Raw genomic sequence first — 24,160 nt, 5'->3', positions numbered from 1 at the left:
ACTGAAAATTCCACGCATTCCCAGATAATGGTAATCCGTTTTCTCCACTCTGCTACTCTCATCTGGTGATTGTGTTCCTCCACCTTTGGGTTCTTCCCTGCAGATTTGATCAGCATCGTTAGGGCTTACGGACAAACGTGACCAACATCCAAGTTAGTTACATTAGGAATTCCACTTCAAATTGCAGTTGTTTTCTAGGTTCAGTGCCGCCAAGGACGTAGCGTAGTGTTGTCATGACAACGTGAAGTAAGGTGTTTATTGTTATCGTTTCCACTAACTTTGTTAGCGGAAACATTCCGGGGAAACAATATCAGCCTGCACTTTGTTCTGAATGAACAGAAGGTTGCAAACCAATTCTTGGTAGCACTGCAGATAAAGGAAGAAAGTACCGTTCAACGTGTACGAAGAAAAACCCGTTAGCCATCCAAAATCACACAATGAGGTGGGTCGCCTGAAGACTGAAAACTCCAAGACAGTGAGGGACGGATTGAATTTACGGCACCAGAAGGCTCTTTAGAAAAGATAATGCATTTTTGCCGGCATCCGGGATGCTACCTAACTGGGTATTCTCGACAGGCGAGCCAGTCGATCGACACATCCTGGACAGTTATTGGGACGTCTTTCGAACCGCCGAGCCAATCAACCATATCACTCAAATGTGAACATGTTCGGCTGTATAGATGAGAAAATCCAGATGCGTGCACCGTGCGTTGGTGGAGTATTCGTAAAACACTGACCTCGCATGTCAGCTATGAAAATTCCAACTCCGGGCATGACCCCAGGACATGCATTGTTGATGATTCCTTAAAAACGAAACTGGAATCCAGTGCTTCCCCAGTTTGGAATGGGCTCACCAGACTGATTGCACGAGGACAGGAGGACAACTGTTCGAACGAGAGCGGACATGAATTTTACGAATCCCGTAAACACCTACAACGAATATTTTTTACTTACTTTCATTGACCAGCTGCTTTGTTTCTAGCATTTGAGAGTGAATAAGTGGCTAGATCAGTGTGATATTTGTTTTTTTTTTTACAGAGAATCCTTTTGCGCAACGACAAACAGGTATGTCACAGTTGGGTGTTTGTCATTTGAGGCTCCATGGGCTTACCTCCGTAATCGATCCTATACCGAATAGAATCACGCAGCGTGATAGCGTGTTTTCTCGACAGAATTTAAGGGAAGGTTGGTCAAGTAACTATATTTGTCCACACTTCATGATAATCAAGGCTTTATGGATAAAATGTGGGTTGGCCTTCACAAACGTCCTTGGTAAGCCTATTTAGTTTTTTAATTGATAAACATACGACAGATCGAGGACTGGGGTGCGGTACTAGGGATCTTTTTATCTCGGCTCGTAATCTAACCTTGCATTTGAATGAGCACAGATCGAATGGTGAATATTTTGGAGGCCGTAGAATCACCGTTCGAAAAAATCACTGCCACATACAATTGGGGTCTGTCTTCAATGGTGCTCTGAGTTCGGACTGTGCTAATTTCTTGTAACCTGTGATCTACTAAAGACCGTCTCATGGGGAAAAAATATCGTGATTAGAAATATGAGACTCCGTGCTTGCCTAATCGTTTGAGCATATCAAAATAACGTATTGAGGCAGGAAACCACATCGAATGCGGAATTCGGTGAGGTGAATTATTCTCCTGATGGTAGAATAAGTAAGCGAATTTGCTCAGCATCTTTGTCCACTTTTGGCAGAAAGCTCAACATGGGGAACGTTTAAAGTGGTTTTCGCATAAATTCAGAAATCCTGCTACCAAACGGCATCGCTTTCAAGGCGAACATTATGGAGTTGCGCTGAAGTGGCCGTAGTCAGGGACGTTTTTGAGAAGTTCGTTCTAAGGACATGACCAGTCACTTCTAGGCAACGCGTCAGAAAATTGTCGTGCAGCGCAGTAGCTAGCAGATTACCGAGGCTTATCCCGCTTTTCGAGTGCTTTCTAACTGGCTACCTTAACCGCGTAGGCCTGCAAACCTAGGTGGTTTTCATGCAGGGCCTTTGGAATTTCGACGCCGTCTGCTTCAAGTTGTCGCGCGAATTATGAGGCTAGCTCTTCTGAGGATGTTTACGACATTTCAGTTCGATAACTTATTGCAGCATAGCTTTTGCGGGCAAACAGCACTTTCGACAAATCCATCACTTGGCTTTTATACTTGTACATTACGTGGAGACGAGTAGCTAGGCTACATTATAAGACTTTGGGAGTAAAACCCAAAGTTCCTGTTTTCCAACTTTACGTAGCTGTATTCCTCCGACTAGCTACTCGTCACCTCGGCTTTTGGTCAGATGACAGTTGATCTGCTCGTCGAGCTTCGTTATTGGCCTGCAAACGTTTCGTCACCATGCGGAGAGATGTCGTCAGTGCGCAACGATGGTGCATTCTCGTATGATCACGAAACGTTAGCAAGCCCGTTGCCAAACTCGGTGAACGGGTCAAATGCCTCTTAATCAACGGCCACTTTACCTATCCAAGCCCCAATGTTTTGACACCTTTCATGTTCCGCAAATGCAACGACCAGTAGACAGATATGCGGAGGACCATATGATAGTGCAAAAAACTCTGTTCTATATATAATGGGACATCTTACTGAAGACTACTTTTTGATAATCGTTGAATGTTGTGTTCGGAACTGCGTTTGTATTACTGCCAGTGTATCCTTCAAAAATGTGCCCCAAGAGAGCGACCCGCTTTCAAAAAGAAGGACGCCCCCCAAAATTACATACAATTCTAAGGGTACAAGTCCTCCGTAGAATGCAACTTCGAGGAAGATGGCAACCAGGTGCCCAAACTGTGTTATGTTTTACTGCACTTTAAAAAACGGCTTTGATTCAGTAAACAATTCACATCGCAAGTGCTTAGAAGAGTACTCAAGTGTCAGTTTGAACTCACAGATTATGCAAAACGTATAATTTTTTCTCCAGCATTGCCAAACCATATGAACCTTCTGATAACGAAAACGAGGAATAATGAAGGTGTCCAATCGATTTGTTTCATGGTCCTTATCTACTGTCGGACTAACACAAGTGAGTGTGCTAATTTGATTATGACTCATTCTAGTTTACTGCTACGAATGATTATCTCACCTGAATAAGGTACAAACAGGTAGGTAAAAGCTGACAGTGAAATACCAAGAAAAAAGCAACCCATGCAATGTGTGTGTGAGATTGCTGGAATTTCTCCGTTTCAAAAAAGCATGGGCAGTCTGTTCTCTGGTCACAGATGATTTGGGTATTACGAGCATTACCTACTGCCTTTAGCAGAAACGTTTGATCTGTTCAGTGAAACACGTCCACAGTGTGGAAGAGCGGAGGTTGCACGAGGAAACTGACTTCAGCGAACATGCGGGTGTTTTTATTGGAACATCCTGTTTGTTATTGCCATCCGCGCAATATGGATGAGTTGGCTTTTAGTCTGTTTTACACTGATCAATATAATGCCTACGCTCATACATAGTCGTTATTTTTTATTCTTCTATCTTCAAGACGTTTGCTGGTTGAGAGTCATCCTAAAATATCAGAACTAATTGGTGGTCACTATCCACCGGCCAGTGGATAAAAGAAAGACCTGACTCACCTCAGGTTGCTGAGTTACAGGCTGAGACATTGGAACCGCTGTTATCACTCACGTAAAATATTCCTGTTCGTTCATTGGAGTCTGGAGAGCAATAAATATCTCCAGCCCCCTCGTTGGTTGATTTCAAGTGGATAAAACCAGCAGAAATGTTGATTGGTTGCCTCAATGAACCAACGCCCTGACTGGTGAGAATCACACCCATTCGTCGTACCTGCATATAAGTCTAGTATAGAGGAGTGGTAAGCAGAAACCGGTGTTTTGTGAGCATTTATCGGCTATCCTCATATGATTGAGCCTTTAAGATTGAAACATAGGCCAACCAAACAATGGAACACCCTTAATAGTACGATATAATATGGTAACCTTAACTTATACGACCACCCCAAGTCAAAGGTAAGCATCAGTGACTTTAACTGCAGATGGGACCCACCGGAACGGTTTTCTGTAGGAGGAACGTTTCCTGCTTGGGATGTATTGTAAATAGCAATGAATAGGTCTCAAGAAATCCGCATTGTGTTCAGTGTCGGTTACTTTATTACCAGGTTATCTGTGTAACTATCGGACATCGTCCCAGGTGTTTCACGTTGAATAAATTCTTCAAGACGAGTCGATCGAGAACATAAAGTTTAACAGTAATCATTGCGGCGTTAGTAAAATGCGAATCGTGTCAATTCAGCATTGAAATTTTTGAAGTTTCCATGAAATTCCACCAAATGACACCTAATAGGTTTCCGCGCGGCAACTGTTGCTAAAGTGTGCACCTGTTGAAATGAGGGTACCGAATCTCAGTTTACAATCTGGTAGGGTCCGCTTCACCAAGTTGCATGGAGTTAGTTAAAATGTTTAGAAAATATGGAGCCAGCTTAGGCTGCAACCGTGCAGTTTATCCCGGTCCCCAACTGACTTAATGTATGTTGAATCTAACTTGAGCTTATGATAATTCCCCCATTCATTTGCTTACTCCGCTTATGTACTTTTGATCTCCAGTTACTTTGCTTATTCGTACCCGCCATTCACCTTGCCACAGAGGCTGTCCTTTCCGACATTAGTGTATTGACCTGTGTGTCTGTGTGTGAATGTGGGCTGCTGACCTACTTACCCATGCGCGTCTTAGTCCCGTTTGGTGAGCCTGCCTTGACTTGTTTTCGCATGGGTTCCGCGTGGTCACGAGACCTTCGTCGGAAGGAACGACCGCAACCCACGCTGCTGAGGCATCATTCCGCTCGCCGTTGTTTGGTGTGCGAACGTTGACACTACACTGTGCCGGTCAGCGACAGACCTGTGAATGTGTTGACGCTACGAACGTGAACAATTGAGGTTTGTTGTACGCATTTGTTTACCCTTGCGTAAATCGTATCGTAGAATTACGAACCCAATTCTTCCTGTTGATATTCGGAATTGTCGAACCTACGCGTCACTCAAAGTTCCGTATCCGGAACCTCAACAATGTAAAAGTTAACGGTGACTACCAGGAACAACAGAGTGTTATCTGCTCAACGCTGAATAAATGTCAGTCTGAACGTGCCTCTCTGCCGCCATCTGGTAAACAGGTTCAGCTACTGGATGAGCCTCGCTGCTGAATGCAATCGAAACAAGCTGTGAAATTTCGGTCTCATCAGTTCAATAAAACTATTATCGGGCGAAGTATTTGACATTTCAGACTTGCTTGGCAGCTCAAGGTCATTTAGTAGGGAGCCCGACCAGCATATGATGATTTTTGGTTATACGTTCCAGTGTGCGGAAAGTTCTTTACAAAAGACTTACTAAAAGCGATGCGAAAGAAATTCTTTCATAGATTTGTGTCTCATGAGTTTTCCTTAAAGAGTGATCCTAATGAACCAGTGTGCCTTTTGGTGACAGAAAACATCTTTTTACCCACAAATGGCCTATGAGCAGTGTCCAGTAAGTAGGCGTACTTCAAAAGGAAAGAACAATGAGTAGGCCGTTCCCTTTTTTGAGAATTATACGAAAACTGTAGTTGCATTAGTTCGGATAAACGACGAAAGTCGGCCATTAGTGTTATAGGGATGGACAATTAGAAGACCTAAAAGTGCAACCGACACCCAGGAGTGAAAAAAACATTTTAATGGAGTGACAAAGGCCCCAGCTGTAAAAGCACAAAGAAGCAGTTGGCAACGGGCCAGGGGAACCATGATTAATCCACTGCGTAAGACCAGTGATCTCCGTTCAAAAGACCTAGCCACCAAGACCCAGTAAGTTATCTCAGTCACAGCACGCGATGATAAAAGGCTGAATCGGTTCTTTCGGTTGGTTTGTGGAATGGAGGGCAGTTGGATTGACATCGCGGAATTCGCCTCAAACACAACTATTTGAACTGTGGGCCCCGAATACCTGAAGACATTGTCTTGCTTGGTGAAACCATAGAAGGTCGGACAGTTATTCACCAGTCACTCATATCTCGTACGACTGTTAGATTACTCAAGCAAAAACAACTTTTTCTTGCCTTACGCAGAAAATCAATGAACAATCCTGTGGACAGTGAATAAGGTAACTGAACATGTGACAAAACTTTGGTACCCAGAGTGTCACCACACTCAAGAAATGTCCCGGAAACCAATTTATCGTCGTCCCGAGGTGGCCGAGTGCAACTTCCGAGCAACTCCCGAGGACTAAGTGGGAGGGGAAGAAACTAGATTCGCATGAACGGTTCGTATACTCAAACAGGCCACAACATCGTTCTTATTCACAGTTGCGAAAGTTAATCGCTTTGAAGAAAGATGCCTGCACACTTGAGGTATCCGACCAATGTCACAAGGGGCACAGCTATTCGACAGAATGTCGTATTTACGGGTTCGAGATCCTTACTTGGTATCTTACGTATCAGAAACTTTGATTTCACTGGTTTGGCTCAGAAGCTTCTCAACAACTTTTTCAGGCTCAAAAGTGGGAATTTGAATGATGATATCTATCAATGTGCCACGGTAAGTCAATTTCTCTAATCGAAATTTGGTTGTACGAACGTAGCATTTGGTCGGAATGTTTCACCAGTTATCTAATTTTTTTTCCTCGCTATTTTTTTGTTGGAGATAGCTGAATTTCGCAATCTTTTCTCAAATTCTCCAGAAAAGCTGTGGAGTCGACTGGGAGTATCCGTGGAACACCCAAATGAAGTCTGTATCCAAAAACTACTTGGTAAGGAGAGGTGTAGAGTGAGTCAATAGACAGCCACCTGATACTGATTTTGAACATTCCTTTCTATGAACCTGCCATGAAAACCTCATCACGCGTGTATTTGTTCGTGAGCGTAAACATGTAGCCAATTCGACTGTTGATACACACTAATGAGCAGTTATCCGTCCCCTGTCACACGGAAAAGAGCTGTGCCCGTTGTGAACCGTGAAGATTATGACCGGAGGGGGAACAGAAGTGTGTAATTCTACACTCAACACGCGCACATTTTTGGCCCATAATTGTCAAACATTACTTAGTTATGTCTGTAGAGCGATGACCAGAGGCCCGCTTGTAGTACAGTCTTAGCCTTAATCTTCCGGAATACTCGGTGTGTTAGTGCGAGGTCTCATGCAGATGGATAGGCAAAATACACAAAACAGTTTACAGTAGGTTTCGCACATGCAGTAAAAAAATCAATCCTCAAAAATGGTAACTGTCCACTCCCAATATATCAAAAAATTCGATAACACCTTCTATGAAGCAGTAGCCAGCCTGTTAAATCAGTGTGTGTGTATTGCGAAAGCAGGAATAAGCCAAAGGTTGGCTAAGAATTTACCGGGCATCTAGAAATTCCTCACAATGCAACTTCTGAACTGCACAGTTGTGCGTTTGTAACATTTTAAAAGGACATTCCTGAGTAGAATGCGATAATCTCTGACTGATATCTGATAAAGGTGAGTTCTCAACTGGGTCCTACTACGTCTGGTTCACCCAACTAGCTGCGATGCTTGTGCAGTATAGGCCGAAGTTCCTCGCTGCAGTTGGCTACAGATGTTTCAGGTTGCCGAAATTCTATTTCCAGACCACAGCCTTCTACGAGCAACAAAGTACCAAGCGGCCATTACTAAGCCTTTCTTACTGTTTCGTTTTCTGATAACTGGCATGCTAGCTCGTGATCTAAACTTACCCGCTAACTGATCAAAACAAGTTAAGTTTTTTGTAATGTACTACTCATAAGTTTGCTGAAAATTCGTCGACATCCCGCGACCGGTTTCGCCCTTCTTGGGCCTCATCAGGTAGGCGCAGTCCTCGAGTTTCCGTCAATCTTATGTTCCCTAATTTCATGGTTATCGACCCGCCGACATTGGAGAACTAAGATTAGGATCGAGGTAGCTTGAATTAATTCTTCCACGGCATCCTGCACACCTGTTTGATCGTTCCAGACCATTTCATTAGGTCTTTGCATACTGAAGTATTCTCCACGAGTCTGATGAGTGACATTCGCTTCCTCAAGCAGCAGTATTCTGCAAAGCTCTTCTGTGCCAGTTGCAGACGAACGAATGTTCTCATATCTACATGAATCCCTGGGGTTTATCCTGGATGTTATTAGAAGGAATCTTGTTTCGTAATAGAGTCCAAACGTATAGCATCGTTGTGATTTAGACTTTCGGACTAGGGAAAAAGGTCGAAAGTTTCCTTAGAATTTCTTCCTTGCTGTCACCGCACTTCGTAACAGGATCATATGGCATCACGTTTTTCTTCATACAGCCGCTTTTGCGTTTTCAAACTAAGTTTGTCACGTTCATCCTTTTTCAAACTACACTCAAAGGTTTTTTTATTTCACATCATGATTTATACATTTATGGCGTCTAACATCATAATCCTTTCCACGACATGTCCACTAGCAGCTACATCACGCAGACAAATTATACACGAGCGTTTTACTAGATTGCCTTTCATTTGGTGAATTATTTCACATTTCCGGAATAGGCTTCCATGTAAAACAATCAATACCGATAGTGGGATATCTGTACAAAATAAGGTTAAAAATTCACTTATTTTACAAATCCCTAATAAACTTCCTTGGAAACACTGTTGTGTTTCCAGCGTCTTTCAACTAGCATGTTTCTATGATTATGTTTTCAAGTTTGGCAATAGAGGTCGGAGGAGATGCACAGCAGCTGTCCGCCGTACTATCTATTATTTACAATGGCTTGCCTAATTTCAATCCGTTTTCTTAGAACAACACTAGATGTGCTTCTAAAAATTAGGTCACTTAGCTGTATGGTACCGGTTGTCATGACTGCATCTAATCCAGTGTCGGTACGGCCGTCTACCCCTTATCAAGGTGAATCGTTAAAGACGTTGTGGAACCGAAACTGTTGACGCGAACCAGTGTTTACCTCCGGTTCTATTGTCGGTCCAACAACGAAGGAGAGATGGCAGTCCAGTTATCATCATACACTGGACGCTGAATATATGAAGAATAACTCTGTTTACAATACTCGTAGGCCACAAATAAATACGTTTAGAGACTGTTGGTAGTGTGAGGAGATTTGGGATTTTTGTGGAGATTTCGTCTTGTAAGTAGAGCCAAACTATGCTGAAAAGCCGGGAAACACTGTACAGCTGTTTCATCCTTATTGGGAATCATCAGCAGTGCGCATCTCACGAAACTCCGGAGAGTCTCGAACCCGCGACCTCCTGGCTAGTAGTTTGAACACCTAACCATTGGGCCATGAGCGGCTGATCAGCAGTGTGACTAGCTCGCACTTAGACAGGATATAGCGCCGCTCATCCTTCAATCACGGGATCCACATCACGCGGTCACACGTGTTGGCTGGCTCCTCGAGCAACGAATAAACGGATAAACGAATGGACTTCACCCGATGAGTGAAACTTCCTCTGAGACAAGACCCGAGCCGTTTGGTCCGGAATTCATAACTAGATACATTTGCGTGACTTAGTGAGTCTCTGACGCCCGGGAATCTCCGAAATGATGAATACATTCTCAGAGCAGGTAAGAGAAGTTGGGAATCCATGGTGAGATCAGGACATCAAAAATCAATAACATAACGTTTTAAGGTTGCTTTCTTTTTCTTTTTCTTCCTCGATAAAACGATGCAAGACGAAATGGCCCATGGTTTGTTTGCTGAGCTGGCCAGTTTGATTGCGAAATTTTCGTCACCAAGCGAAGTGACATCAACCGAGTCTGGTCAGCGAGCGTAGTACGGCGTAGCGTTGAGTACTGTTTGTGTTGCTGGCCAAGGTTGACGATCGATTGCGATCGATCACTCGGCAAGGCGTGTCCATCGATTGTTATCCTGTGTTCCGATTGTTCCATAACCTTTGAGCTTGTTCCACCCGGCTCTCGTACGATGATCGGTGCTTGCGTGCTGTCTGCTCCAGAGCTCGTCCAGCATCACTACGCTCCACTACGCTTCCCAACATCGATGTCACCCCGATTGTTAATCAAACATTTGGAAAACAACTGCCCAGCTTAGCGAACGAACCTACAACCAAGTACGCTAATTGACCTACTAACACTCCGCAACTTATTTGAACTTTCCCACAAATTACTGATTCAAATGGAGTGTGATTATTTTGGACTCCAGTTGCTGTGCGTATCACATAAGGCTGAATAGGGTAAAATTTAAATAATGTGTTTATACTAATCATTTTGAGATATGGAAGCTTTTTGGATATATTTAAAGGGAATGCTCAACGTAGTTCGTTTACCTCACAGTCAGCTGCAGTACGTACTAATTTCTACCTTTTGGGAACCATTTAAATTTCTGTCTTTATCGATTTACTCCTCAAATGTGTTCCGAAACTCTTGAGTGCTTTTTGGTGAAACAGTGAAGGAATACGCAACTAACGATAGTGTGAGAACGTTCGGCAATTTTCGATAGAGATTTCGTTCTGTGAGTGGTTAGAGCGCTATTTTACTGACTGGAAGGTTCGTGGTTTAAACCCGACCTCTACCTCTGGACTACTTCTGTCTAGGCTTGGACAACCTGGCAGTATCCCGGTCCTCGTTCTTCCTTCGGGTGGCATGGTGGTTAGACAGCGAAGTGGTTTTACAGGCGAACGATTATTTATTCTTATCTTTGTCTGTAAATGAGATCACTTTATGCTAAAAAGCCACGACCCGCGGAGTTTTGGTAAAAACTTTTCTCTTCAGATTCTCATAGATCACGAAAACACAAAGTACGGCGTTTTTCCTATTATTTTTTATGGGTTTTGATGAAAACCTGAGTAGGCTTGCGTATCTTGTGTTAGGGGACACGTGATTGGGAAATTGTGCCTGTACTCACAAGGACGAATTTTGATCATGCTGTAGGCTATATTGCATTCATAACGTGTATACTCATCTTGTATGCTGAAATATGCTGTTATCTATTGTAGCATAAGAACCACTATCTTGAATGCAGGTCAGTACGAGGCAGATCTCTCATTTTCGGACGATTTGCTTCCGAGAGTACAAAATACGTGCAGCAGGGTCATGGTCTAGTTGGTCCAGTTGTAAAAAGTTGGATTCCAGACCTAACTGTTTCAAATTTTCCTCTTTGTTAGCGATGCACACAAGAGGTGATAGTGGCCCACATAAGTGTGTGTTCTTATACTACGGATATTATAAAGCGTCACCACAGACTCTGTGTATCACCGCGTGGCGAATTTTTTTGGTGGTGGTGAGTGAACTTCTCAAAGACTCTATCGTTTGGTCCAATCGGTCCCGAAACGGCAAGTTTTGTTTGAAGCGATATGGAACAAATGTGGTTGTGAATATGGTGCAAAAACGGAATTTATTCTGTCGGAAAAGAAGTGCTCTGAGTAGCACTGAAAGAAAGTTATCAGTAGAACAAGTTTTCGAAATGTCCTCATCTGCAAACTAGCTGTATCATAAAGGGTAACTCAACTGAATTCCGGCTGAATCTCTAGCTTTTGGTATGCTTAAACCAGATGTATTGCAAAAAAGTTAGGTTATGTTTTATATATATTCTAGAAGTCACTGTATATTGTCCTATGGTAACGTTATGCAAGGTGATGACCCCTCACCAGAACATGACCGGTTTCGTTATTCCTGTGTTTCATCAGTTTGGTGGCTTCTCAGGTTTCCACCAGCCCTGTGTTCTACGTCAGCGCAGATTGTACGCGATAGACAAATTTCACTTATTGTCACGCTAATTTGATTAGTAGGGGAGACTAGACGGCATCCGATCGAAAAAGTTGATTAAACTGGGTGACTGACTTTCGCTTATCTGATGAGTCCTAAGAGTAGTGAAGCTTGCCGTTGCTTTGAAGATGCTTCAGCGAAATTCCCAAGTACCGTGTTGTCATGAAAACATACTACGATATCTCGAATATCGTACAAGCTGAAACACAAATCGGCTGTGGTGCAGCACACTGGTTTAAGGAATACCGTAAATGGGATATTCATCTTGGGTTTTTCTGAGGTTTCCGTTAACACCACATCAATTCGCAAATGACTAAATTCCGCAAACTTCGCTAACGCTTGGCCGGTTTCATAAACTCCCAGGTAAACACTGAATTCCCTGTAAGTGACAATGGGTAACTAAATACCACAGTGACTGGATGTAGCTCAGGTTAGCCTTCAAGTGTGCAAACACTTGAAGTGAGTCTTGGAGAAGCTTGGAGTGTACTTTTCGGAAATTTTATCCACTTTCTGTTGAAAGGCAGGGTCTTTTCAACACGAACTAATTCTTTCTACGAAGAAACTAATGGTGAGAATTTGAAAATATCTTGACTACCAATGAGATGTTGAATGCCACCCAAGTGAGTAGAAAATGGTTCGGTTCACAGCTATTCAAGCACGGACCGTAGTCTATGATTCGGCTATCCGTGTTGGCTAAAAAACATGGAAGAATAGTGCCAAGATATGTTACAAAGTTCGGGTTACATAAGTTCACTAGTGGTGGCATGAAGAGATTCCTGTAGGGCACCAGGGGAGAGGTAATTGATTAGCCGACAGTCATCTTTTGGAAAGAATACAACCAACCATTACAAGCATACCAGTGTAACGGTGGTACTGTAAATTCGCTTTGGGTCTCTTGAAAAGGGAGATTTATTTCGTAATTTGTGGAACCGCTTGTAGCATTCGCTTGGATTTCAGCAACAGTCAATGAATATCCAGGAAAGTTCTGGAAGATGCGTTCAAAGAGAAGATGAGTATTCAGTTTTTGTAAACAGGATGCTTTCCTTTTCAATAGTCTGTAGCTATTCACTTGGCCTTTTCTAATAATAGCTCCGCAGCGAAGGCCTTCTTTTCACCAGTGATTGAACAAACTTCAATATTCTCCGAAAATACACGTAGCAGTTCAACATCAACTTGCATATGCAAATGTGTTACAGTTTCCTGAATGGATACGAACATATAGCCTTACTGCAAAGCTTTACTAGTGGCCTTTGGTAGCCATTAAATGACAGACGGCTTTAAATTTTGTGTTTTGTCTGGACCGTTCCTAACCAGGCTGCTCCATAACTTTCCTTCGTGCTATCTGTCTGCCCAGGCATAACCCAGCTTTATTCCAACCCAACACAATGACGCAGAAAATAGCCCATATCAATAATTCCATATAAGGTATTATTACAAACGGAGAATTCAACTGGTACTGTTGTGCTTAGGCTTGTGTCAACAGTGGTTCATTCACTCTTTTCGTACCGGTGGTGGTTTTGGGCCCTAGCAGTCAGTTTACAAATGAATCCAATGTCGATGCAAATATGGTTTTTGCATGAGGACTGTTGAGGTTCTCGATATGGAACTCGGAGTCACCCGTGGGTTTGACAGTCTCGAGGAATTGGATCCGGAAGTTTACGGTAATGTTTACACAAAGGTAAGCAAAGTAAGCAAAGTAACAGCAAGTTGCCTACGTCCGTGGAGTCAACAAGTGCAGAAGTCTGACACTAACCAGCGCAGCGCTGTATAATGGTCCGCACACCAGACAAGGGCGAGGGGAATGTTGGCTTGGCACTGAGTTACGATCACCCTTTCCGCGGGCATCCTCGTGATTGGCGGTGCGATCACATGGAAATCACGACAAAACAAGTTAGGCTAGGTTCAGCAGACATAGCAAGTGTTTCAGTGTCTTCACCGATAAACAGCTTGGTAGGCCCATCTCCTCGTGCGTCTTTGCATTTTGTTTTTTTTTACATTTTCGGTAAAAATTCGAATCATTTTCAATCATTTCGATCGAAAATCCTGCGTTGTGCTCCACCGTCACCAGCTCAATGACTCTCCATTATCTATTGTCAGATTCCATATTTCCTTCACGTTGTTCATTTAAATCAAGTACGAGCGCAAAGTTCAGTGATTTGTTTCTAACCAAACATGCGACAGGGATGTCCTGGGTAGGTGTTTCCGAGTTCGTCTGTTTATATATATATATATATATATANNNNCTCATTTACAAACTAGTTTGGTTTTTCGAGAGACTCACCTGGAACCCCAAATTAGTTTGTAAATGAGTGTATATTCGCTAGTTTCTTGCAATCTGGTTTCGAGTAGAAAATAAGGTTGACGGAAACCCGGGGAATGCGCCCACCTGATGAGCGCCAAAAAAGGCGAATCCAGTCGTGGGCTGTCGACGGTTTTCCAGCAACCTTATTAGTAATACAATACAAAGTTAATCCAGGACCCTTGTCCGCTGGTCTCCCTTTTCTGTTGGGTCCGAAAAGAAATGCACAGAAAAAGACACCTGCTCCGTTGAGGTGTATGGAGTTTGTTTCTAGCCAGCCCCCGTACTTGCAAACATAATCTCTTAAGTGCTAATGACACACACCATTATCTGACAAAATTTATTTGATTACCAGCCCAATAAGTATTGATTTTAAAGCCAGCCGTCTTAACCATAAATGAGCTCGGGAGAAAGTAATCGCTGTAAAATATTCGTCAACTTGTGTAGTGTTCCATCCGGATCCGTGTCTGCGAATGAGCCTTTACCCGGAGAAAGCTTTTATTGCAAAATATTAAGTTCTGATGTCCGTTATTAGTCAGTCCAAAGACAAGATTACTCATCATTTTACTGCTAGAACGGTGTTAAATTTTCCCATAAGACCATTAGGCAGATGACTGAGCGGGAAAATTAATAAGATTAAGGAAGCTGTGAACGTAACACACAGAATGAATTTTGGGACCGGCTTGGCTTAGGCTATCACCAAGTTATATCACTATCTGGAATACAGTGTCAATTATACCTGAAAGCTAATTTCACTCTGCCTCAACCAAGTTCATGATCCACGTGTTTTTAATATATCTTTTCATTATTGGACGTAGATTTTGTAGGAGTTAGAACAACCAGAGAACGTGGATTGATAATATTTCATTTTCATCAACATTGCGACACTGAATTCAATCAGTCTTTGTTGTTCCGCCATAGATGAAACCGAAAACCAAAGAGATGATGGACCGGTTGTCAGAAATGAGCTTTAACATTCTCAAAGGTGTTTTCTGAAAAATGACTCGAAACAGAAAATTGCGTGAAATAAATAACAATTGAATTTCTCCAAGGGTACGAGAGTAAAGTGCGCAGATAAAATTGGAAATCATAGCAATCAACTTATAATAGTGGCTTATCAAACATCATGTCATCATGAGCTAATATTCCCCACGTTCATGGATGTATGATGACCCATGACGCCCCGAAGTTTTCACCAAATAAAGGACTACTTTAGGCGAAATAAGTAACAAAGATTAATTTTTAAAATTTTCAAAGTCAAGGTGGTAAGCTATACAGATTTAAACACAAATCCTTAACACAACGAGGTGGCACATATTCCAGAATCTTTAAATGCGCCCATAGCGTCCAAGGAGTTATTGAGAGACATCCAGTTCTAGGGAGTGGCAACTTGGTGGTAGGCTGCTTGATTAGCGGATTAGGAGACGATTTTTGCGTCTTCAATACAGTTTACTCTGGTCGTTTGTAGCTCTTGCAAAGGAATTTTCGTTCTTAAACTAACAAATGTACGGTGTGAACCGCATTTAGGCCCGATACGTGCTTTATGATAGATCTTACGGTCTTTAATGGACGATGTAGCTTATGTTGCTATGAGGATTCCGTCCGTTTGGAAAGAATGGCGTTTGTCATTTTAGTATAAGGTGGGTAGGTGCGTGCTAAAATGCTGGAAGCATTTTAAAGGACCGATTAAAGGCGACAAAGCTAATCAAGTGTTCACTATTTTCATGTGTTCTCTCAAACTGGACTTCCCACGGAATTAGTTGGTGGCCTCGTATAAAGCACCAGTTCGTGCTTTTCGGTTACTGACGATACTGTCCCCAAAGTGATTAAGGCATCTTGGGTGTCTTTAAAAAGTATAAGGACTATGACGTGCAGTCTCAAAATATCATTGGGACGATCACAAAACATCTATTGTGGGTCCGTATACGACAGTTCGATGCATTGTGAATTGAAACCAGAAATCTTTGTTCCAGGGAGAAATTTGGTGTCAAGTTCGTTGTCAAAGGGGCTTTGTATAGTGATACTTCTTTCCCACATCAAGCACGAGTATTCAGAAAGACTATATGTGGTGCTTTTTCGGCTCTGATCGAAGGTGACAGTGGGTCAGTCTGCTCATTTGACCCAGGTTAGAGTAAGTTTGCCTCGGGAGCTTCGCGTATTAGAAGCGCTATAGTATGAATGGAGCTTCGCCTTTGAAATGTACTTATTAAGTTACATAACACTTTACTCCCAAGCCGCGTTATAATTACCATACGGCTATTGCTCGAAGGTGCGAATCTGGTCTCCGCACAATCAACTGCGTACAGCAAGATATCATGCAGTTCTGGGGAACAAAACCGTCGTGGTCGGTGTTTGTTGGAACCAGATTCACACTCCTTGCACATCTATGCGTTACCCGCAAAACAACCGGTTTTCATGGTTGCAAGTGGATATTACACTAATTCTGTGGTATGAGTAACTGATTTGGAGTCCGTATTCTCACCGTGGCACATGAAATCCCTTTCTTACGGATTACAGCTCACTATGTCGTGGTGTGTTCATTGGGTCCATGCGGCATGTGGCCCATTTGCTGGGCTACAGTGTACCACACCTTGATAGCATCACCGTTAGAGCCTGATGAGCCCACACGCAACAGTGGTCACACCATGGACAGCATCGTTACCTCACGACGAGGGCGGTGTGGAATTTGACATGATTTGTGTGTTACGCCGTTAGGTTTATCGTGTCCTTGCTGGTGTTCCGATGCGGAATTTCAAGCGTAGGTTGGATGACCTTGAAGGAAGAATTGGCTTAGAAAGTCTACTGGTTACACGAAGGTGAACATTGACAACAAATCTCAGTTGCCCACGTTCATGGCGTCGAAAAGTGCACAAGTCAGTCACTGACCGGTACAGTGCAGCGTCAAGGTCCGCACGCCAGACAGCGGCGAGCGGAATGTTGGTTCGATCGTGTGAATTACGACTACCCCTTCCGAGGTCCGTCTCGTGATTCTGATTGACGTTGCGACCACACAGAAATCAGTCAGAACAAGTTGGGGTACTCTCAGATAACGGGGCACGAACAAGCATGCGTATGTCAGTGTCGAACGGGATGGCTTTTGCGGCAAAATTGACTTGCGGATATGGATCAGCAAAACGAGTTGACTACAGCGACCAAGTAAGCAAATGAATAATCTTGATGTTAATTTATTTTCAACAACCCTCTTACATTTGAGACATCCTTACTGAAATATGATGGCTATTCAGCCTACTAGGATTATCAAAAAAGCGATCTTAACGTGTGGGTTAGGGAATTGTAACCATTCTTATATATGAGGATATCAGAGGTGGGCCCCGTTAGCGAGGTTACCTACCGTTCATTGCCCGTCATCGCATCAATGCCTTGCAACTGTTGGACAGCGTGAAGTCTTTGGACTGACAAGGTTGCGGTCAGATCATCTCAAGAGCAATGAATTTGGAGACCTGCAAACATTCACCGATGGCTAATTAAATGTGGAAATGAAAAAGGGGTTTGAAATATCATCCAGAGTCCTTCAGCATAAAACATTGTCCAGATTTGACATAGTATTATCTAGGCATATACACAAACACACCAACACCCTCTGTAAGAGTATTGTGTTTCCATTTTCCACTGTTTAGCAGTTTCAACTTGTTTTGTTTACTGAATACTATTTAAAGGAAAAAGGCCTTCGCAGCGGAGTTACTAATTAGAAAATGCCAAGTGAACAGTGACGGATTACTGGACAGGTAGGCAAAACTCTCATATGCATCTTGTTTACAAAAACTGAATATCCATCTTCTACGTGAACGAGTCTTCCAGAACTTTCCTGGATATTCATTGACTGTTGCTCAAATGCAAGCAAATGCGGCTCCACAAGTCTCGTAACAGATCTCACTTTTTAAGGGACGCGAAGCAGATTTACGGGAAAACATGCTACTCGCATGTACCATCAGTATTACCCACCGTTACCCTAGTATAGGTCTAGTGTTCGCCTTCCGACGCTATTCACCACACTTTGATTAGACTAGATTATTTTTACAAGCGGTGATAATTTATTATATCCAGCAAGGTGAGGTGGGAATCTTCTGAAAGTTTTACTGAAAATCGGAACGATTACTTCCCCAAAATGACTGCCTGTAAATCTGTTTCTGGATAAAAAATATTTGCCCAGGTCTTTAAAGTTCACAAACACCTGGTTACAATGGCAAACAATTTCATGTGAGTCAAGATGTCCGGTGTCTCGCTCATGGGCTTCCAGATCACAAGTTAGCAGGTGTTACATTTACCGAGTAAATGACTGAAAAATTGATTGACCTCAGTAAACGAATTTGCTTCCAGCTTTTGATGGACTTATGTACAACGAGGTGTTCACAGACGCGGACAGTGTGATGTAACCGTGATAGAGGAAAATCGAACAATCTGGATAACAAAATCACTGATCAGTTTTCAGGTGCTGCGATCTACTTTGGGCTACAGAAGCCTACAGCACCCCATAAACTGCTTCGGTTACACTTCTCGGGGGAATGAAAGCAGACTAACTGAATCTAACATGAAGACACAATGAAGGATTGCTGAAAATCAGTGCATTCAGCTATTCGTCCCGACTGGGGATCATAGACTGTATCTGACAAGATCTGTCACGCTTTGCTTTGCAGCCTATTACCGTTGATTGCTGCCAAATAGACACAGTTGCATGCGCGGCGAATATTAGGGGGAACTGATACCTTGGTTGCCCCTCCGCGACAACATTATCAGCCGGCAATCTGTTAGCTAATGCTGAATGTTTCCATTTCTGTTCGCCGATCTGATTCGTGAATCTTCAGCTTAAAACTGGTAATAATCAAAACAAGCCTACTTAAGCTCCGATGTTGCGACAGCCAATGACAAGTTCCTACGAAGGACCTGCCACATCAATCTCACGCGTCACGATCAAGACGAAACATGTGGATGACTTGACAGTGTCTTCACAACCAGGTTTCATGGGTTTGTTGCATATCAGATCCTTCATCCAAAACCATGCTATTGTTAGGAACATTAAAGCCTTCGTCGCATGACCTTAAGCAAGGAATTGTGTCTGACAGTCATGTCACACCGACCATCTGCAAGTACTTTGAGTAACGCTGGAATTTGGCTTTTCCTTTCAATGAATATGTATATAAACCCAAGTTAAGCTGACAACCAGATTATGCAGAACAGTTTCAGTCAGTCGACTTAAAACGCCCTCAAAATTATCATAAATTTTATTTGTGATAGACAATAAAGTCTGAAAGCCAATCATGAACAGCCGACTGTAAAAAATGAACCTGCTTTTACATAACCCAAAAACAAATAGACCCACAACTGCGTGGGTGGAAAGATTGGAAAAATCTCGTTTTACAGATTAATTCGCCTTTTGAAAGCTGACTAAAGTAAGCGCGGTAATTTCCAAACAAACGGCCTCGCAACCACACTGTTGCATTAGACGTGGAAGTTCGCCTTAGTTTGTTGCGCGATGCTGAACAGCAACGTTCATCAGATAATTCTAATATGGAAAAATGTTACTTTTGTGAAATCTTTCAGAATCTTTTGTTCCGTTTCCACAAGTAATTCTCTCCTTCATATTTTCCAATAACAACACCAAGTCAATTAAAATACCCGGATGTTAGCATAACTTTTCACGGAAAACCAAGGGGGCTTTGCAAGCAAACTGAGCAGTTGGCAGAAGCGCCAAGTATTTTGGGTCGCGTTCGCTTTTATTACATCAGTTTCGATAGTTTTACTAACAAAATCAGCAATACGTCTTTCAACTTGTGGCAACATTGTTTAATGCTCAACTTAATTTGTCTGATAGCGGAGAAACGTCAAAAACCCCAGCCAATCGACTTGACGATCATGTTTCTGGTCGAACCAATTTTAACCGGTGAGCCACGCCTGACACTAATCGAATATGTTTGTCATAGCCCATGCGAGATGAGCGAACCGTGAAAAAATTCAAACGGTAAAAGTTAAGTCCCCCCATGACTCATGGAAAACTTTCGTTTAAAAGCCACCTTGGAAGAGCGTAGGACGCGGTATTTTGTGGGCTGATCCAATTAGTAAGGGTGAGATTCATTATGGGGGGGGGGCACTTGCACTCCGTTAGCTTGTTAGAGTTTAATGATGGAATATTCGGTAATTTATTTTACCCGAATAAGATTATCGTGCTGTTTTACCTATATGCTCCACACTCGGCAAAATCAACCCCTCAGAGTAAGCTTTCGAAGCAGTGCACACGTTCTAAAATTTAACGTATTTTGAAGAGTGTTGTGATAGATAGGTAGATAGATAGATAGATAGATAGATAGATAGATAGATAGATAGATAGATAGATAGATAGATAGATAGATAGATAGATAGATAGATAGATAGATAGATAGATAGATAGATAGATAGATAGATAGATAGATAGATAGATAGATAGATAGATAGATAGATAGATAGATAGATAGATAGATAGATAGATAGATAGATAGATAGATAGATAGATAGATAGATAGATAGATAGATAGATAGATAGATAGATAGATAGATAGATAGATAGATAGATAGATAGATAGATAGATAGATAGATAGATAGATAGATAGATAGATAGATAGATAGATAGATAGATAGATAGATAGATAGATAGATAGATAGATAGATAGATAGATAGATAGATAGATAGATAGATAGATAGATAGATAGATAGATAGATAGATAGATAGATAGATAGATAGATAGATAGATAGATAGATAGATAGATAGATAGATAGATAGATAGATAGATAGATAGATAGATAGATAGATAGATAGATAGATAGATAGATAGATAGATAGATAGATAGATAGATAGATAGATAGATAGATAGATAGATAGATAGATAGATAGATAGATAGATAGATAGATAGATAGATAGATAGATAGATAGATAGATAGATAGATAGATAGATAGATAGATAAGATAGATAGGTAGTTAGATAGATAGATAGATAGATAGATATTTCCATAATCCCTCATTGAAACGGCAAAAGTTAAAGCTAAACCTTCCTATGCTGGTCCATTAAGGAGTTTTGCCAAGGACTTCTGAATGCAGACGCCTGTGTACCAAAGTGTAGTAGTTCAAGCTTCTACGGCTTAGTTTATCAAGGATGAGGAAAATGATGGAACGACAGTCTCGCTTTCCGTTTGGCTAATGTGGCATAGAGTGACAGTTGCTCATTCAGGGCAACAGCTTAGCCGAGGGAAGGTGATTGGCTGCGCTTGTCTGTCAGGGTCATTGGCCATTGGTTTGTCTCTTCCCGGATTACCTTTCTGGGGAGGAGGCACGGAACAACTCGACTGGTAAATTTTCTCATGCTTCGTTTTCCTGAACGAACTCCACCCGGCGCATCTGGCGTACCTCGGCATTAGTGATCTGGTGTTCTCACCAAACTACACCATTGAGTCGGCGGCACCGAAGGTCGGGCACAAATTGTTTCGGAGTCTTGCAAGCACAGGTCGGGTTTTCGATCTATAAATTGGACGGACGGGATGGCAGCATTGTACACTCTACCACTGACAATCCGGCTAATACCATGTCCTTGCCACTAACGTCGGGGTGGTGCATTTGCTTTCTTATTTTTTCACTAATAGTCCGAGAAGTATTCAGATACCCATATAAACTAACCTATCTGCCACATTGATCATTTTATTTGAATTAACGGGGTCTTGGTTTGATTCCGCCCAGTCTTGCAATATTACGTGACACTTTTCAGACGTAAAGTTGATCAAAAACACTTAAGCAGAGCGATTTCGGTCAGTTACCATAGGATGATATCACCAGCGTAATCAGAGGCAAGCACAGAAGATTTATGCGGCACATAGATTACGTAGCAAAAGAGGAAATGCACCAAATGGCATACTTGTTTGACACCAGCAAACTGAGTTTGCATGCTGACCAGATGAACAGGAACTGGGACAGCTGGTGGAACGGATCTGAAAATCAATACCGTTTGTCATCACGTGGTCATAAATAGCCTTCAGCAGAGCAGTCAAATAGAAGTTTCGTCAACAGTTTGGTTGCAACTTCTCACGCATTTAATTAATGAGGCTGAACTTTCTGTGTGCACTTCTTAGAGCACAGTGCAACAGAAGTGGCTGTAAAACAGCATCCGCGAGAATGTACTTATAATCCAGGCTTGATGCTCGTAATAGCGGTACAGTCCAACTTTTTCTCTTCAGGTTTCCACATGTCTAATCTTCCTGTGCAAAGAATGACGGTTTTACAGACGAAAAGTGAAGAACATACCCATTCACACGAGCATAGTGTGTTACCCACTGATTATGGAACTCAAGGTTAATATGGCCACTACTAACTACTGTTGCACCGAAAATATCACTCCGTTTTTCACTAGAAGTGTACATAGACCAGCAACCTAAGGTGATCCTAAAGAAGTACGTCGATCGTAATACTATTCAGGCAGGAAAATACCACCACACATCATATTACTTGCTCATTGAAGAGCTGTAGTCACCTCGACACATTAAGCAGCGTATAATTCTAAATTTCGACCACCCACATAAAAAAGCACTTCACTTGGTAATGGCACGCACATTAGTAAGCTGAATCAAAATCAAAATCTTGATAACTGGCGTTTGATTACAATAGCAAAATAAAAACTTCACTTCAAACGTGCTTTTGTAAACGTTGAAAATCTATGACAAGCAAATTAAAAACTCATTCAAAAAGTGCAAACCTAACATGTCCTTCCCACGACACTGTTGGGACTGCCGTTGAATTTACACAGTGTTTGCAAATTTTCATAAACAGTTTGACAACACCTTTTGGTTTTAATCACCAAAAATTTTAACGGCAATATTTCGAAAATTGTGTCACACATCTCGTAAAAGTTACTGGATTATTTGGTGAAACTTATTCCGGAGTGCTGAAAATCAGGCCATCTGTTGTCAGATTTTGTGACATTCAGAGCAAAACGTTTGACGTTTAGTCCGAAAAATGAGGGGCAACCGTACACGTGGAATGTCTGTCAGATCAACTCGCACAGTTGTATGACAAACAAAAGCGGGGCAAACATCTGGCTAGGGGATACATTTCTAATTTCTGAAATAACAAAGATATTTTCAAACATCAGTGCAGGACGATGTGGTGATACTAATAGTGTAACGGTGGATACTGTTGATGGGAGCATGCAAGTAGTTTGTTTTCCCGTAAACCCGTTTCGCGTCTTTTAAAAAGTGAGATCTATTATGGAATTTGTGGGATCGCATGTGCTTGCATTTGGGCAACAGTCAAGGAATATCCAGGAAAGTTCTGGAAGACGCGTTCAAGTACAAGATGGATATTTAGTTTTTGTAAACAAGATGCATATGAGAGTTCTGCTTTCCTGTTTAATAGTCTTTAATTGTTCAGTTGGTGTCTCCCACTAAACAACTCCGCAGCAAAGGCCCTCACCCTTTTAATAGTAAATAAAAGCGCATAAGTGCATAATTTACTAACATATTCTTGTGGGTTTTAGTATTAGTAATTGCTTCTGCGATTCATTAGTAAACACTAAAGAATACACGTTCGATTAAAACGTGTCTGATTATTTTCCTCCACTTAGAATTAATTATAATTTACTAAAAATAACTTCGCAAGCCAGTTACCCGTTTTGGAATTTCTGATGTATATCGCGGACGTTTGTTCACCAACTGTTTGCTATATCGTCCCATGAATATAATCCAGCATAATTCCGATAGGTTTTCCCATTACTTTACTGTCCTCACTGTTACGTGGAAATAATGCAAAGGTAAGCGAGCACACTTCTTACATTTGATCACTTTATCATTCTACTTCTATTTGGGAACTAGTATTCATTTGGCTTGACACAACAACGTGGTATCCTTCAAATTGTCACCGAACCTAAAAAGGCTGTAAGCCATTTTGGTTTGTTGACCAAGATGTCTGCAGCATAAATATAAAACAATTTCTCTTTCTGTCACCTAAATCATTTAGGCCTTTATGAACAAACATTTCACCTTTGATGAGAACGCGTAATCGGGCCAATTTCTATTTCTTTATACTCTTGAAACAGATATAATATGGACCGGAACAAAAAGAAGGCGTTCGCTGCGGGGTTATTTATTGGAAAACACGAACTGAACAGTTACAGACTATTGGACAGGGAGGCATCTTGTTTATAA

At 41.9% G+C, this 24,160-nt stretch overlaps 2 protein-coding genes across 2 annotated transcripts in view; one reads left to right on the top strand and one right to left on the bottom strand.

Moving 5' to 3' along the window:
• Positions 1-3,630, bottom strand: part of T265_15090 (hypothetical protein) — a gene marked incomplete at both ends in the record, with an annotated part of 15,852 nt that extends 12,222 nt beyond the window's left edge. Inside the window, one exon of the mRNA XM_009176539.1 lies at positions 3,592-3,630. Coding sequence (XP_009174803.1) covers positions 3,592-3,621 — 30 coding nt within the window. The remainder of the gene's footprint in view (positions 1-3,591) is intronic.
• Positions 1-24,160, top strand: part of T265_10219 (hypothetical protein) — a gene marked incomplete at both ends in the record, with an annotated part of 26,081 nt that extends 1,921 nt beyond the window's left edge. The window contains 4 exons of the mRNA XM_009176528.1: positions 1,039-1,065; positions 6,437-6,533; positions 6,676-6,761; positions 24,052-24,160. Of these exons, the coding sequence (XP_009174792.1) occupies positions 1,039-1,065; positions 6,437-6,533; positions 6,676-6,761; positions 24,052-24,160 (319 nt within the window). The remainder of the gene's footprint in view (positions 1-1,038; positions 1,066-6,436; positions 6,534-6,675; positions 6,762-24,051) is intronic.

Source organism: Opisthorchis viverrini (genome assembly GCF_000715545.1).
Source record: "Opisthorchis viverrini unplaced genomic scaffold opera_v5_346, whole genome shotgun sequence".
Lineage (NCBI taxonomy): Eukaryota > Metazoa > Platyhelminthes > Trematoda > Opisthorchiida > Opisthorchiidae > Opisthorchis > Opisthorchis viverrini.
This window is presented reverse-complemented; position numbering and strand designations above follow the sequence as displayed.